General features: G+C 46.7%; 2 protein-coding genes across 2 annotated transcripts in view; both read left to right on the top strand.

The window, feature by feature from the left end:
- The first annotated feature begins 243 nt into the window (after positions 1-243).
- Positions 244-8,055, top strand: coil (coilin p80). Its single transcript, XM_029763183.1, has 7 exons — positions 244-671; positions 1,000-2,389; positions 2,616-2,705; positions 5,007-5,054; positions 6,061-6,130; positions 6,469-6,557; positions 7,101-8,055. Exons 1-7 carry the CDS (start codon positions 421-423, stop codon positions 7,158-7,160), a joined length of 1,998 nt encoding a protein of 665 aa, XP_029619043.1. The 5' UTR covers positions 244-420; the 3' UTR covers positions 7,161-8,055.
- Positions 8,056-8,412: 357 nt separating this feature from the next.
- LOC115154787 (rab11 family-interacting protein 4A) overlaps positions 8,413-15,824 on the top strand; it is a gene marked incomplete in the record, with an annotated part of 103,772 nt that continues 96,360 nt past the window's right edge. Inside the window, 1 exon segment of the mRNA XM_029701779.1 lies at positions 8,413-8,814. Within this exon segment, the coding sequence (XP_029557639.1) occupies positions 8,515-8,814 (300 nt within the window).

Consider the following 15,824-nt stretch of genomic DNA (forward strand, 5'->3'; position numbering starts at 1 on the left):
GTGTTACCTAGTGGGAACCGGCTACTGGCTAGATTTTAGGGTATACTTGACTTTGTGGCTGTGTTACCTAGTGGGAACCGGCTACTGGCTAGATTTTAGAGTATACTTGACTTTGTGGCTGTGTTACCTAGTGGGAACCGGCTACTGGCTAGATTTTAGAGTATACTTGACTTTGTGGCTGTGTTACCTAGTGGGAACCGGCTACTGGCTAGATTTTAGAGTATACTTGACTTTGTGGCTGTGTTACCTAGTGGGAACCGGCTAGTGCTTCCGGTATGAGGGAGAGTTTAATGAAATATATAGCTGGGTAATTCCCTTCCGTACCAACAGGTGGCAGTAACTGAACGAGTCAACTCTTGAAAAGACATGCAACTAGTTTCTAAACGGCGTGTGAGATAGATTTCCTTCCACACAGCAACAATGGCAGCCTCCAATACCAATGTGATACGGGTGCGATTGTATTTTGATTACCCGCCGCCCTCGGTATCCGACTGTCGCATGTGCTGGGTGCTCGTTGATCTGAACAAATGCCGGGTGGTAGCAGACATAGCCAGCGTAATCAGGGACAAGTTCGACTTCAGTCGCAGGAGCATTTTGAGTCTGTTCATTGAAGACTGCTACCTGCCGCATACAGAGAGCATCTACGTAGTCCGAGACAACGACAGCATCAGGTGCGTTACACCTCCCCGCCTAGCCAGACATGTTTTTATCCGGTCTGATCCACGCTTAGCTCTAGACCTGCGCTGGCGCCTTGGACAAGAGCTAATGGCGCTGTATTAGGATTTCAGTCCGTGATCTTACCCACGTGGTTGATTCATTCTATTTATTTGGGTTGGTTATACAGGCTAACTAGCTAGCTACACGGGCTTGCAACAAAACAATAGAGGGATTGCACTCTAAGCCTGGTGTTAGTCTAGGCAAATATGTTTTCACACACACCACCGCTAGTACTTTGAGAATATCTACCGTTCCAACCCTCCGTGTTGTGTTGATTGACAGAGTGAAGGTGGACACCCTAACCCTTTCGAATGGAAGTCAGTCCAAGAAGAGGAGGAGAGATGCCGAGGAGGAGCCCACACAGAACCGAGTGAGTGAAGAGTGGAAGAAAAAGAAGAAGAAGAGAAAGAACGAGGAGGGTCAGGAGGCCGATTCCAACCAGGCTGCAGTTGGAGAGAAGAGGAAAGAAGACAAGAAGAAACAGAAGAAGAAAAAGAAAGATAAGGTGGCTACCAAAACCACTGCCTCGTCCACAGGACCCCCTCCCACCTCGTCCACAGGACCCCCTCCCACCTCGTCCACAGGACCCCCTCCCACCTCGTCCACAGGACCCTCTCCCACTGTAGTCAAATCAGACAAAAACACCAAGAAGGCTCCAGCGGCCACAGCAGTATCTGTTAACGGTAAAGCCACAGCAAAGACCCCGAATGGGGAAACGGACGACTCTTCTGATTCCAGTGAAAGCAGTAGTGAGGAGGAGACCCCCAGTAAAACCCCCATGCAGAAACTACCCCCCAAATCACACTCTGCTAGCTCTACACCCCCTGTCACATCTAAAGCCACCCCTGTAGTTAAACCCCCAGCCCCCAATAAGAAACCACGCCCCCCTCCCTCATCATCTGATTCAGACTCCTCAGACTCATCGGGTGACGATGCCTCTAGCAAAGCCACCACAGGCCAACCTCCTGTTAAAAACCAAACTCCTCTATCCAAGCCTGCTGCCACTCCTCCTACCACCATACCCACAGGCTCCGGAGCTGGTCCTAGGGACAAAACCACCCCCTCCAAGCCCAGGCCCAGCCTTCCTTCCTCAGGTCCCAGGACCTCTGTATCCCCTGGCCAGAGAGCTAATGCTCCAGGGCCAGGCTCTACCCCGGCAGTGCAGAAGGCCCACAGGAGACCTGAGAGCCCAGGCTCTAGTAGTAGTAGTAGTAGTAGTAGTGAGGAGGAGATCCAGCTGGTTATCAAACAACCGGGCCTGGGGATGGGGATAGTCCCTGCTATGGCAGCAGAACCCACCTGGAGAGGCCGAGGCAGGGGAAGCCCTAGGGGTGCGGAGAGAGGTGGGGGTAGAGGGGTTAGGGGTAGAGGGGATGGAGGCCAGGGTTGGGGAGGTAGAGGGGAGTGGGACAGGGGTCCTCGTGGTGGGGGTGGAGGTAGAGGGGAGTGGGACAGGGGTCCTCGTGGTGGGGGTAGAGGTGGGGAGTGGGACAGGGGTCCTCGTGGTGGGGGTAGAGGTGGGGAGGGGGACAGGGGTCCTCGTGGTGGGGGTAGAGGAGGGAGAGGAGATAATGCAGGGTTTTATTTCAACTATGAAGGTGAACAGCAGACTCATCAGCAGCCACCGTCGTACCAGAAGGACTCCCTGATTAACAGCTCTGTGGTGATCCAGGTAAGTCAACTGACTGCTAGACAGTATTCCAGGGTTGGTCAATTCAAGTCATTTAGATGCATTTTTTTTCTCATTGAAAAGCACAGAATTGGAATTTCAGTTTACTTGCTGAATTGAAATGGACATGACACCAACCCTGTGTCATTCTGTAACCTACTTCTGTTGCTGCTGGAATGAAGATGTGGGAGGTATGACATTTATAGGTGTGTGTGTGTGTGTGTTGTAGAACCCATCAGAGAGTGTCCCCAAGAGGGACTACAGTGAGATGCCCCTCCTAGCTGCTCCCCCTCAGGACGGACAGAAGATCGCCTTCAAGGTAACCCACCGCTTACAGACCGCCGAGGCAACCCACCGCTTACAGACTGCCGAGGCAACCCACCGCTTACAGACCGCCGAGGCAACCCACCGCTTACAGACCGCCGAGGCAACCCACCGCTTACAGACCGCCGAGGCAACCCGCCGCTTACAGACCGCCGAGGCAACCCGCCGCTTACAGACCGCCGAGGCAACCCGCCGCTTACAGACCGCCGAGGCAACCCGCCGCTTATAGACCGCCGAGGCAACCCGCCGCTTATAGACCGCCGAGGCAACCCGCCGCTTACAGACCGCCGAGGCAACCCGCCGCTTATAGACCGCCGAGGCAACCCGCCGCTTACAGACCGCCGAGGCAACCCGCCGCTTACAGACCGCCGAGGCAACCCGCCGCTTACAGACCGCCGAGGCAACCCGCCGCTTACAGACCTGCTGCTGGTGGAACAGTTCTGTACTCACCACACAGCTCAGTCTGATACACTGGGTTCAAATGGAAGCAATGCGTTTACCTTCACTTATTTCATGTCTTTATTTAGCCAGGGTGGTCCACTCAGCAACACTTGCCACTGTTTCCCAGTGGTTCAAATGGAAGGACCTTAGTGTACTAGTAGAAAGACTACCATAGTTAGTGTGTAGGGTCACTCCATTCAGACACTGGAGGTTTTCCTGCTCAGGTCATGTGGTCAGGAAACTCCTAGCTGTAACCCACCATGTAAACATGCACAGTACAGGGTTGAAAAAGTATGTGAAGTCTTGGATTTACTGTTTGACCCTCCTTTGGCAGCAATAACCTCAACCAAACGTTTTCTGTAGTTGTAGATCAGACCTGCACAACGGTCAGGAGGAATTTTGGACCATTCCTCTTTACAAAACTGCTTCAGTTCAGCAATATTCTTGGGATGTCTGGTGTGAACTGCTCTCTTGAGGTCATGCCACAGCATCTGTCGGTCGGGTTGAGGTCAGGACTCTGACTGGGCCACTCCAGAAGGTGTATTTTCTTCTGTTGAAGCCATTCTGTTGTTGATTTACTTCTGTGTTTTGGGTCGTTGTCCTGTTTCATCACCCAACTTCTGTTGAACTTCAATTGGCGGGCAGATAGCCTAACATTCTCCTGCAAAACGTCTTGATACATTTGGGAATTCATTTTTCCTCCGACGATAGCAAGCTGTCCAGGCCCTGAGGCAGCAAAGCAGCTCCAAACCATGATGCTCCTTCCACCATACTTTACAGTTGGGATGAGGTTTTGATGTTGGTGTGCTGTGCCTTTTTTCTTCACAGTGTTATCTGTTCCTTCCAAACAACTCAACTGTAGTTTCATCTGTCCACAGAATATTTTGCTGCTAGCGCTGTGGAACATCCAGGTGCTTTTTTTGCGAACTTCAGACGTGCAGCAATGGCTTCTTCCGTGGTGTCCTCCCATGAACACCATTCTTGTTTAGTGTTTTACGTATTGCAGACTCGTCAGAGATGTTAGCATGTTCCAGAGATTTCTGTAAGTCTTTAGCTGACGCTAGGATTCTTCTTAACCTCATTGAGCATTCTGCACTGTGCTCTTGCAGTCATCTTTGCAGGACGGCCACTCCTAGGGAGAGTAGCATCAGTGCTGAACTTTCTCCATTTTATAGACAATTTGTCTTACTGTGAACTGATGAACATCAAGGCTTTTAGAGATACTTTGTAACCCTTTCCAGCTTTATGCAAGTCAATAATTCTTAGGTCTTCTGAGATCTCTTTTGTTCGAGGCATGGTTCACATCAGGCAATGCTTCTTGTGAATAGTAAACTCAAATTGTGTGAGTGTTTTTTAAAGGGCAGGGCAGCTCTAACCAACATCTCCAATCTTGTCTCATTGATTGGACTCCAGGTTAGATGACTCCTGACTCTAATTAGCTTTTGGAGAAGTCATTAGCCTAGGGGTTCACATACTTTTTTCCAACCTACATTGTGAATGTTTAAATGATGTAAATATAGACAAAAGTACAATCATTTGTATGTTATTAGTTTAAGCACACTGTGTTTGTCTATTGTTGTGACTTAGATGAAGATCAGATCAAATTCTATGACCAATTTATACAGAAATCCAGGTAATTTCAAAGGCTTCACATACTTTTTCTTGCCACTGTAAGTCCCTCCATTTTCCATGCGACTAAAACCTCTTTAATTAAAATAGAAGAACAGTGAGAGATGAATGTAGAGGTGTGTGTTGCTAAGGCCTCCATGTAACTCATTATCACTCTGTCGTGTGTGTGTGTGTGTGTGTGTGTGTGTGTGTGTGTGTGTGTGTGTGTGTGTGTGTGTGTTCACAGCTGCTGGAGCTGACAGAGAACTACACACCAGAGGTGTCTGAGTATAAAGTGAGTAAAAATAGTTGAAAGACTCACTGTTTTCTCTCTCCTCGGTGTCTGGTATAACTTGAGGAGGAAGAAGAGCTGTCTGAACACGGTTAGGAAGTGTTCTCTCTCCTCGGTGTCTGGTATAACTTGAGGAGGAAGAAGAGCTGTCTGAACACGGTTAGGAAGTGTTCTCTCTCCTCGGTGTCTGGTATAACTTGAGGAGGAAGAAGAGCTGTCTGAACACGGTTAGGAAGTGTTCTCTCTCCTCGGTGTCTGGTATAACTTGAGGAGGAAGAAGAGCTGTCTGAACACGGTTAGGAAGTGTTTTCTCTCTCCTCGGTGTCTGGTATAACTTGAGGAGGAAGAAGAGCTGTCTGAACACGGTTAGGAAGTGTTCTCTCTCCTCGGTGTCTGGTATAACTTGAGGAGGAAGAAGAGCTGTCTGAACACGGTTAGGAAGTGTTCTCTCTCTCCTCGGTGTCTGGTATAACTTGAGGAGGAAGAAGAGCTGTCTGAACACGGTTAGGAAGTGTTCTCTCTCCTCGGTGTCTGGTATAACTTGAGGAGGAAGAAGAGCTGCCTGAACACGGTTAGGAAGTGTTCTCTCTCCTCGGTGTCTGGTATAACTTGAGGAGGAAGAAGAGCTGCCTGAACACGGTTAGGAAGTGTTCTCTCTCCTCGGTGTCTGGTATAACTTGAGGAGGAAGAAGAGCTGCCTGAACACGGTTAGGAAGTGTTCTCTCTCCTCGGTGTCTGGTATAACTTGAGGAGGAAGAAGAGCTGTCTGAACACGGTTAGGAAGTGTTCTCTCTCCTCGGTGTCTGGTATAACTTGAGGAGGAAGAAGAGCTGTCTGAACACGGTTAGGAAGTGTTCTCTCTAACAGTATGTGGACAACACTTTTTTTTCTCAAGTTATGTCCTGAACTACGACTAAATACATGTGGTAAGAAATGTTTATATGCTACATATTTAAAAAATCTAATCTGTTTCATTTGGGTAATGTTCTTCTCACTGTTTGTCTATCAGGAGGGGAAAATCATTCATTTTGACCACAGCACCAAACAGATTGAGCTAGAACTGCTCTCTGCTTATCAAGGTAGGATGAAGATCCCTCACTTAACAGTTGAAATGAATGGGGGGGAAATGAAGGATATAACTGGTTGCATGGTGATTCTCAAAGAGTGCACTGGCACAACTTCCTGTCATTGGATTGATGTAATGATTGGCTGGAGTGAGCTTCCATTGTTAAATCCTTGATGAGAAGTGTTCCAGTGCACACTTTGGGAGAGATGGAGAATTGGGACTCAGACGATGTTTCCCTCAGCCATCTGAAGGCACCTGGCACTACCTGTCATTGCTGGACTTTACCAAGATGGACCACCCTAACCTGTCTGTCTGTCTGTCCGTCCCTCCCTCCCTCTCTCCCTCCCTCAGCCCCGGTGGAGCCAGGGAAGTTTGACCTGGTGTATCAGAACGCTGACGGATCAGAGAGTGTGGAGTACGCTGTGTCCCGTGGCTCCAGGGTAAGACTTAAAACACTGTTACTGTGCAGCGTTATTTCAGAGACCCTGCCTACATGCAGTAATCCTGCAGCACTGTGCACATTCATCCTAATTTAGACTTAATTTCTACATAGTGTATTATCAGATTGTATGTCAGGGTCTGGTGTAACACTCTGGGGGGCTTAACCTTTGAATGTTGTTCTGGTTCCATTGACCACCTCTCTTCACTAAGCAGGCCTCTTCTCACTCTGTACTGTCTGTGTGACACTGTTTGGATGAGCTAACCCTCTCTCTATTGTCCCTGACTGCATTTTAACCCCATCACCCACATGTTGAGGGAAGCTGTTCATTGTCCAATGAATGTCCCTTATCGTTTAGTTGAAAGAGAAAACCGTTGGGGTACTTTAAACCCGGCATAATGGGGGTTAAATATTTTCCAATAAAACAGCTGTATGTGCAGAATTCGGAATGTTGTGGTTTTCCGGTCACCATGGTGATGTGTTTGTGATGTCACTCCCATAGAATTGAATAGAATCCTTTTTCAGTGTCTCTCTCTCTCTGCAGGTGACTGAACGTTGGGACTCGCTGCTGGAACCCAGGCTAATTGTTGGGAAATTGAGCTGAGGAACAAGGTGGACGTTCTTGGTCGACTTGGCCTAGGCATTTCTGAAACACTGCCCCCCCCCCCCCCCCCCCCCATTGAGTTCCCCAGTATTGGTCAAATTATAATAATTCGGCATACAACCCAAATTTAGACTCGGCCAAAGATGGACCAGCCCAAATCTGGCATTTGCCAGATCTGCCCCATTGCCAGTCCGTTTCTGGTTGGGAGGATGGACTGGGGCTTGTTCTGACACCCCCATAGATGGTTTACCCTGGACCCAGATGAAGGTGGAGATGTTCCATTGAACATGATTATTTTTAGTTCAGGAGTAGAGCCTAATCTGGGAAACCAGCCTTAATGTCACCATGTGGTTGAGTCTATAGTCTCTGATGAAGAGCTGTGTACTAGTATCTATTTTACCTTACCAAACCCCTTATATTACCCTGCTCCTCCCTACACTGGGGGTTTCAGCCTTAGGGCAGGCTTTTGTTCCAGCACAACAACAACAACAACAAAATCTGGTCAATTTTCAGATATGAACTAATTCAGGATAATGTTTTTTATGAAGATTTGTTCAATTCAATGGTTTTGAGTTTCAGTTTATTTCTTCAGTAGACAAGAGTTAAAATGAAATTGACCAGAACCGTGGATTCAGCTAATCAAAGTCTGGATTAAAGCTATTGATTAGTTTTAGTTCTGGGTTTGATGAGCACCATTTTAATGACCCACTCAAACCTTCTAATGTTGTATTGTGGAAGGGAGGGTACATGGTAGGTTGCATAAGTACCGTCAAATATGTTATTTAAACTTTGGTCTCTTTATTTTTTCTTTACACATTGATATAACTGTGAATGTCCCTTCTCGATTTTTTTTAAAGCTTGTTTGTAAGATAATAAAGTTTGATATCCTATGACCGGATATGTGGGGTTTCTTAAACTATGCTATAGTTCCAGTAGTTAAGAAAAGCATCCACACACGAGGTCAGGACAATTTAATGGAATGTAAGTAGCTGTTCAGGGTAACCATGGAGCTGGGGCGTGTACAAGGAAAATACATCATATTTAGTTCTGTTTTTACTTTTAAATATCACCATTTCACATTGATTTACAGTAATGATTAACTTCCAATTTTCTATTCAATAGTCTTATGGTTGGAAAACAATCAAGGAGCTAGATGGTCACAATAATATCACCTTGTATCTTTCTCAACATCCTAAAATAAAACACCAGACGTGACACTTTAAAAACACGCTCATGGGCAGATGTTTACGTCAGTCGATGTTTTTTTTTTCTCTCTTCATGATCGTGAATCGTAGCCATTTATCGTCTCTACCCACCGCGCGTCGATCAGTGGTCCTTCCCGTTCCGTAACGGGATGCTGCTGATGTCACGGCACCAACCGAGCCAGTCAGCAACGGCACCAGCGGAGAACAGCAACCGGAATGATGGCGACTACAGAACGAATTCAAACAAAGTCCGTTCAATAAAGACATTATCTGACAAACCGAACTCTAAGATGGAAGGAAACGTCTTCCCCGATCAAGAACAGCTTCTAGGTTTCCTGAAAAAGCTCAAGGAGGTATTCGACGTGTGTGATGAGGATGCTGATGGTTACATTCGGGTCGAACATTTTGTGGATTTGGGGCTCCAGTTCGGGCAGGGTGACAGAGATGAGGTAAGTCTCCATCTGTCGGTTGACGAGATCCACGGTTGCTTATGATGATGATGATGATGAATGAGAATTTGGAGGATATTTGATCGAAAGAAGCTCCTGTCTGTGCAAATGTTTTGAAATATGAACATCACAACATAATTAGGCCGTATGCGTGTACGTTAGTTTATTATAAACGTATTAATCGCCAACGTTGATGTGGCACTGAGACAAACAGGTTGCCAGCCGGAACCGAATGTGATCTCGAGGTGACCGTTGGATTTATTTTCTGGTGGATTATACGATTTGGTGTAATATCAAACCTGTCTGATAGGATCATTTAGTTGACATGGTTTAAAATAGAAAGATACATTGTCATTGACGTCAACACATCTGTACGCGCGCCAACCACAGGTCGGCATGTTCCTCCTGGGTATTCAGACATCGCTCCGTCTATCACCATGGCTATGGTGAGTCAGACCTAGTGGATATTATTACTGTTTTACCTGAGATCGTGTGTCTGCATACGTGTGGTTATATTTGCCAGGTTAACATTAGGCTTCTTTATCAATGTACTCATTCATTTCACATGAATCATTTCTCTATAATGAATTAGAAACAAAACTATTATAGATTTGGAAAACTATTGGTGTCTGCTGTTTCGCTTGTCACTGTACAGTTTTGCCGATACATCTTTATAAAATTGTGAAGCCTACATTCAACCAACCAACATCAATACAAAAACATTGAAATGACATTTTAGTATCATGTGGAAGCTTATTTAACCCTGTTACAATATCCTTATAACAGACAGACAGGGTAGGTAGGCAGACAGACATGCATACAGGCAGGGCAGGTAGGTAGACAGACAGGGTAGGTAGGCAGACAGACAGGCATACAGGCAGACAGACAGGCATACAGGCAGGGCAGGTAGGTAGACAGACAGGGTAGGTAGGCAGACAGACAGGGCAGAAAGACAGGCAGGCAGACTGACAGGCATATAGACAGGCAGGGCAGGAAGACAGGCAGGTCATGTAGGCAGACAGAAAGGCATACAGACAGACGGGAAGGGCAGGAAGACAGCCAGACTGACAGGCATACAAACATAAAAAGGCAGGGCAGGAGACAGGCAGGCAGACATACAGGCATACAGACTGACAGACAGGCAGGACAGGAAGATGGGCAGGCAGACAGGCATACAGACAGGCAGGGCAGGAGACAGACAGGCAGGGCAGGCAGGCAGGGCAGGAAGACAGACAGGTAGACAGGCATACCGACAGGCACACAGGCAGGCAGGCAGGCAGGCAGGCAGGGCAGGAAGATAGACAGGCAGACAGACGGGTAGACAGGCATGGTAGACAGGCATACTGACAGGCATACAGACAGGCAGGCAGGGCAGGAAGACAGACAGCTGAGGTGCAGCCTGTAAACTACCTGTCTCTGTCTCAGCAGGATATCACTAAATTACAGTTCCCTGCTTTTCTGATAAATGCTCAGTGTATCTTTCCTTCCTGAGACAAGATAAATATCTATCTATCTATCTATCTATCTATCTATCTATCTATCTATCTATCTATCTATCTATCTATCTATCTATCTATCTATCTATCTATCTATCTATCTATCTATCTACACTGAGTGTACAAAACATTAAGAACACCTGCTCTTTCCATGACATAGCTTTCACCTGGTCAGTCTATGATCCCTTATTGATGTCACTTGTTAAATCCACTTCAATCAGGAAAAAAAGGTTCCAAAAGGGTTCTACGGCTGTCCCCAAAAGAGAACCCTTTTTGGTTCCAGGTAGAAAGGGTTCTACGGCTGTCCCCAAAAGAGAACCCTTTTTGGTTCCAGGTAGAAAGGGTTCTACGGCTGTCCCCAAAAGAGAACCCTTTTTGGTTCCAGGTAGAAAGGGTTCTACCTGCAACCAAAAAGGGTTCTTCAAAGGGTTCTCCTATGGGTACAGTTGAAGAACCCTTTAAGGTTCTAGATAGCATCTTTTTTCCTGAGAGTGTAGATGAACGGGAGGAGACAGGTTAAATATAGATTTTTAAGCCTTGAGACAATTGGACATGGATTGTGTATGTGTGCCATTCAGACATAGCCCATCTGTAAACAGCCCATCTATCTACCTACCTCATCCCCATACTGTATTTATTTATTTATCTTGCTCCTTTGCACCCCAGTATCTCTACTTGTACATTCATCTTCTGCACATCTACCATTCCAGTGTTTAATTGCTATATTGTAATTACTTCGCCACCATGGCCTATTTATTGCCTTAACTTACCTCATTTGCACTCACTGAATATAGACTTTTTGTTTTTTTTTGTTCTACTGTATTATTGACTGTTGTTTTGTTTATTCCATGTGTAACTCTGTGTTGTTGTATGTGTCGAACTGCTTTGCTTTATCTTGGCCAGGTCGCAGTTGCAAATGAGAACTTGTTCTCAACTAGCCTACCTGGTTAAATAAAGGTGAAATAAATAAAAAACCTTTGAACGGGGCAGGGTAGTAGGTGCCAGGTGCACTGGTTTGTGTCAAAAACTGCAACGCTGCTGTGTTCTTCACGCTCAACAGTTTCCTGTGTGTATCAAGAATGGTCCACCACCCAAAGGACATCCAGACAACTTGACACCGCTGTGCATCGAGAACAGCCTGAATCCTTCGGGGAATGGATTCTACAAGGTGTCAGAAATGTTTGTTTCTCAATTGGTATCAAGGGACCTAACGTGTGCCAGGAAATTCCCCACACCTTTACACCACCGCCACCAGCCTGTACTGTTGACACCAGGCAGGATGGGGCCAGGAAAACATTCCCCACACCATTGCACCACCGCCACCAGCCTGTACCGTTGACACCAGGCAGGATGGAAAGGGGGGATACATAGTCAGTTGCACAACTGAATGCATTCAACTGATATGTCCATGAACTCATGCTGCTTATGCCAGATCCTGAACCGGGATTCGTCGGACCAGGCGATGTTTTCCCACTCCTCAAATGTCCACTGGAGCTGCTTCTTCCTGTTTGTAGCTGATGGGAGTGGAACCCGGTGTGGTCGTCTGCTGCAATAGCCAATCCATGACAAAGATGGATGAGATGTGCTTTCTGAGATGCCGTTCTGCACCACTGTTGTACTGCGCCGCTATTTGTCTGTTTGTGGCTCCGCCTGTCAGCTTGCACCGTTCTTGCCGTTCTCCTTCGACCTCTCTCATCAACGAGCTCCCACAGGTCTGCCGCTGACTGGATGTTTTGTGTTTGTGTTCCATTCTGGATTAACCCTAGACACTGTCGTGCGTGAAAAGCCCAGGAGGCCAGATGTTTCTGAGATACTAAGTCACTTAGGTCACTGGTTTCGCCCATTGTAACTTTCAATAGAACAGTAACTGAATGCCTTGATACCTGTCTGCCTGCTTTATACAGCACGGCCACGGCCACGTGACTCACTGTCTGTAGGAGCGATCCATTTTCATGAACGGGGTGGTGTACCTAATAAACTGTCTGGTGTATGTAAATCTCAGTGTCTCTCTCTGTGTCTGTCTGCCTGTACCTATCTATATGTCTGTCTGTGTCTCTCTCTCTGTGTCTGTCTGCCTGTACCTATCTATATGTCTGTCTGTGTCTCTCTCTGTGTCTGTCTGCCTGTACCTATCTATATGTCTGTCTGTGTCTCTCTATGTGTCTGTCTGCCTGTACCTATCTATATGTCTGTCTGTGTCTCTCTCTGTGTCTGTCTGTCTACTGAAGGTCACATACAGTACATCTCAGATATAATCCAATTTCCAGGTTATGATGGCTCCAGCTGTTAGGCTAATGGGTTTGTGTAGTCTTGATGCTAACGGGGAACATTTAACGCAGGGTAAACACACATCCAATGTTTTTCTTGTGTTTTTCACATTTCCGTCCCAGATGCCAAGATGAGTAGGCCTAACATTTCTCTCTATGTAGAGGGCCTATGTGTGATGTCTACTTTCCAGATTCCACTAGTATGGAGTGTAGTCGGCTGTACACAGGATTTGTCAAATAGATGTTGTATTCCCAATATACCCTACAGAGGCAGCTCAGTGTATCAACACAGTAATATACCCTACAGAGACAGCTCAGTGTATCAACACAGTAATATACCTTACAGAGACAGCTCAGTGTATCAACACAGTAATATACCCTACAGAGGCAGCTCAGTGTATCAACACAGTAATATACCCTACAGAGGCAGCTCAGTGTATCAACACAGTAATATACCTTACAGAGACAGCTCAGTGCATCAACACAGTAATATACCCTACAGAGGCAGCTCAGTGTATCAACACAGTAATATACCCTGCAGAGGCAGCTCAGTGTATCAACACAGTAATATACCCTACAGAGACAGCTCAGTGTATCAACACAGTAATATACCCTACAGAGGCAGCTCAGTGCATCAACACAGTAATATACCCTACAGAGACAGCTCAGTGTATCAACACAGTAATATACCCTACAGAGGCAGCTCAGTGTATCAACACAGTAATATACCCTACAGAGGCAGCTCAGTGTATCAACACAGTAATATACCCTACAGAGACAGCTCAGTGTATCAACACAGTAATATACCCTACAGAGGCAGCTCAGTGTATCAGCACAGTAATATACCCTACAGAGGCAGTTCAGTGTATCAACACAGTAATATACCCTACAGAGACAGCTCAGTGTATCAACACAGTAATATACCCTACAGAGGCAGCTCAGTGCATCAACACAGTAATATACCCTACAGAGACAGCTCAGTGTATCAACACAGTAATATATCTTACAGAGGCAGCTCAGTGTATCAACACTGTAATATACCCTACAGAGGCAGCTCAGTGTATCAACACAGTAATATACCCTACAGAGACAGCTCAGTGTATCAACACAGTAATATACCCTACAGAGACAGCTCAGTGTATCAACACAGTAATATACCCTACAGAGGCAGCTCAGTGTATCAACACAGTAATATACCCTACAGAGACAGCTCAGTGTATCAACACAGTAATATACCCTACAGAGGCAGCTCAGTGTATCAGCACAGTAATATACCCTACAGAGGCAGCTCAGTGTATCAACACAGTAATATACCCTACAGAGACAGCTCAGTGTATCAACACAGTAATATACCCTACAGAGGCAGCTCAGTGTATCAACACAGTAATATACCCTACAGAGACAGCTCAGTGTATCAACACAGTAATATACCCTACAGAGACAGCTCAGTGTATCAACACAGTAATATACCCTACAGAGACAGCTCAGTGTATCAACACAGTAATATACCCTACAGACACAGCTCAGTGTATCAACACAGTAATATACCCTACAGAGACAGCTCAGTGTATCAACACAGTAATATACCCTACAGAGACAGCTCAGTGTATCACAGTAATATACCCTACAGAGGCAGCTCAGTGTATCAACACAGTAATATACCCTACAGAGACAGCTCAGTGTATCAACACAGTAATATACCCTACAGAGGCAGCTCAGTGCATCAACACACGACTCAACACAGTAATATACCCTACAGAGGCAGCTCAATGTATCAACACACGACCCAACACAGTAATATACCCATAGTAATTAGTGTCCTTCATGCCAATGAAGTGAAATTCCTCCTGGGAAATTACATTCTTTATATCTTTCAAATGGGAGATTTGAATGGTTGTGTGTGTGATGGCCATCTTGGCATTTCTGTTTGTACTTGGGTCTTGAATAATGGTTGTTAATAGCAGCCTGTTTATACCAGTGAAGAGGTTGTGTTAGTGGTTGTTACAGACACCTCTTGGGAGAGGGAACACAACACCCTGCTACCACTCAACGTGGAGTGATAGAGGTGTGGGACTGTAGGTGGAGGTATAGAGGTGTGGGACTGTAGGTGGTGTGATAGAGGTATGGGACTGTAGGTGGAGGTAAAGAGGTATGGGACTGTAGGTGGAGTGATAGAGGTGCGGGACTGTAGGTGGAGTGATAGAGGTGCGGGACTGTAGGTGGAGCGATAGAGGTGTGGGACTGTAGGTGGAGGTATAGAGGTGTGGGACTGTAGGTGGAGTGATAGAGGTATGGGACTGTAGGTGGAGCGATAGAGGTGCGGGACTGTAGGTGGAGTGATAGAGGTGCGGGACTGTAGGTGGAGCGATAGAGGTGTGGGACTGTAGGTGGAGGTATAGAGGTGTGGGACTGTAGGTGGAGGTATAGAGGTATGGGACTGTAGGTGGAGTGATAGAGGTGTGGGACTGTAGGTGGAGGTATAGAGGTATGGGACTGTAGGTGGAGTGATAGAGGTATGGGACTGTAGGTGGAGTGATAGAGGTGAGGGACTGTAGGTGGAGCGATAGAGGTATGGGACTGTAGGTGGAGTGATAAGAGGTATGGGACTGTAGGTGGAGTGAAAGAGGTATGGGACTGTAGGTGGAGTGATAGAGGTATGGGACTGTAGGTGGAGTGATAGAGGTATGGGACTGTAGGTGGAGTGATAGAGGTGTGGGACTGTAGGTGGAGTGATAGAGGTATGGGACTGTAGGTGGAGTGATAGAGGTGTGGGACTGTAGGTGGAGTGATAGAGGTATGGGACTGTAGGTGGAGTGATAGAGGTGTGGGACTGTAGGTGGAGTGATAGAGGTATGGGACTGTAGGTGGAGGTATGGGTCTATAGGTGGAGGTAAAGAGGTATGGGACTGTAGGTGGAGTGATAGAGGTGAGGGACTGTAGGTGGAGTGAAAGAGGTATGGGACTGTAGGTGGAGTGATAGAGGTATGGGACTGTAGGTGGAGTGATAGAGGTGTGGGACTGTAGGTGGAGTGATAGAGGTATGGGACTGTAGGTGGAGTGATAGAGGTGTGGGACTGTAGGTGGAGTGATAGAGGTGCGGGACTGTAGGGGGAGTGATAGAGGTGCGGGACTGTAGGTGGAGTGATAGAGGTGTGGGACTGTAGGTGGAGTGATAGAGGTGTGGGACTGTAGGTGGAGTGATAGAGGTGTGGGACTGTAGGTGGAGTGATAGAGGTATGGGACTGTA

This window comes from Salmo trutta, chromosome 1, assembly GCF_901001165.1.
Source record: "Salmo trutta chromosome 1, fSalTru1.1, whole genome shotgun sequence".
Classification (NCBI taxonomy): Eukaryota; Metazoa; Chordata; class Actinopteri; order Salmoniformes; family Salmonidae; genus Salmo; species Salmo trutta.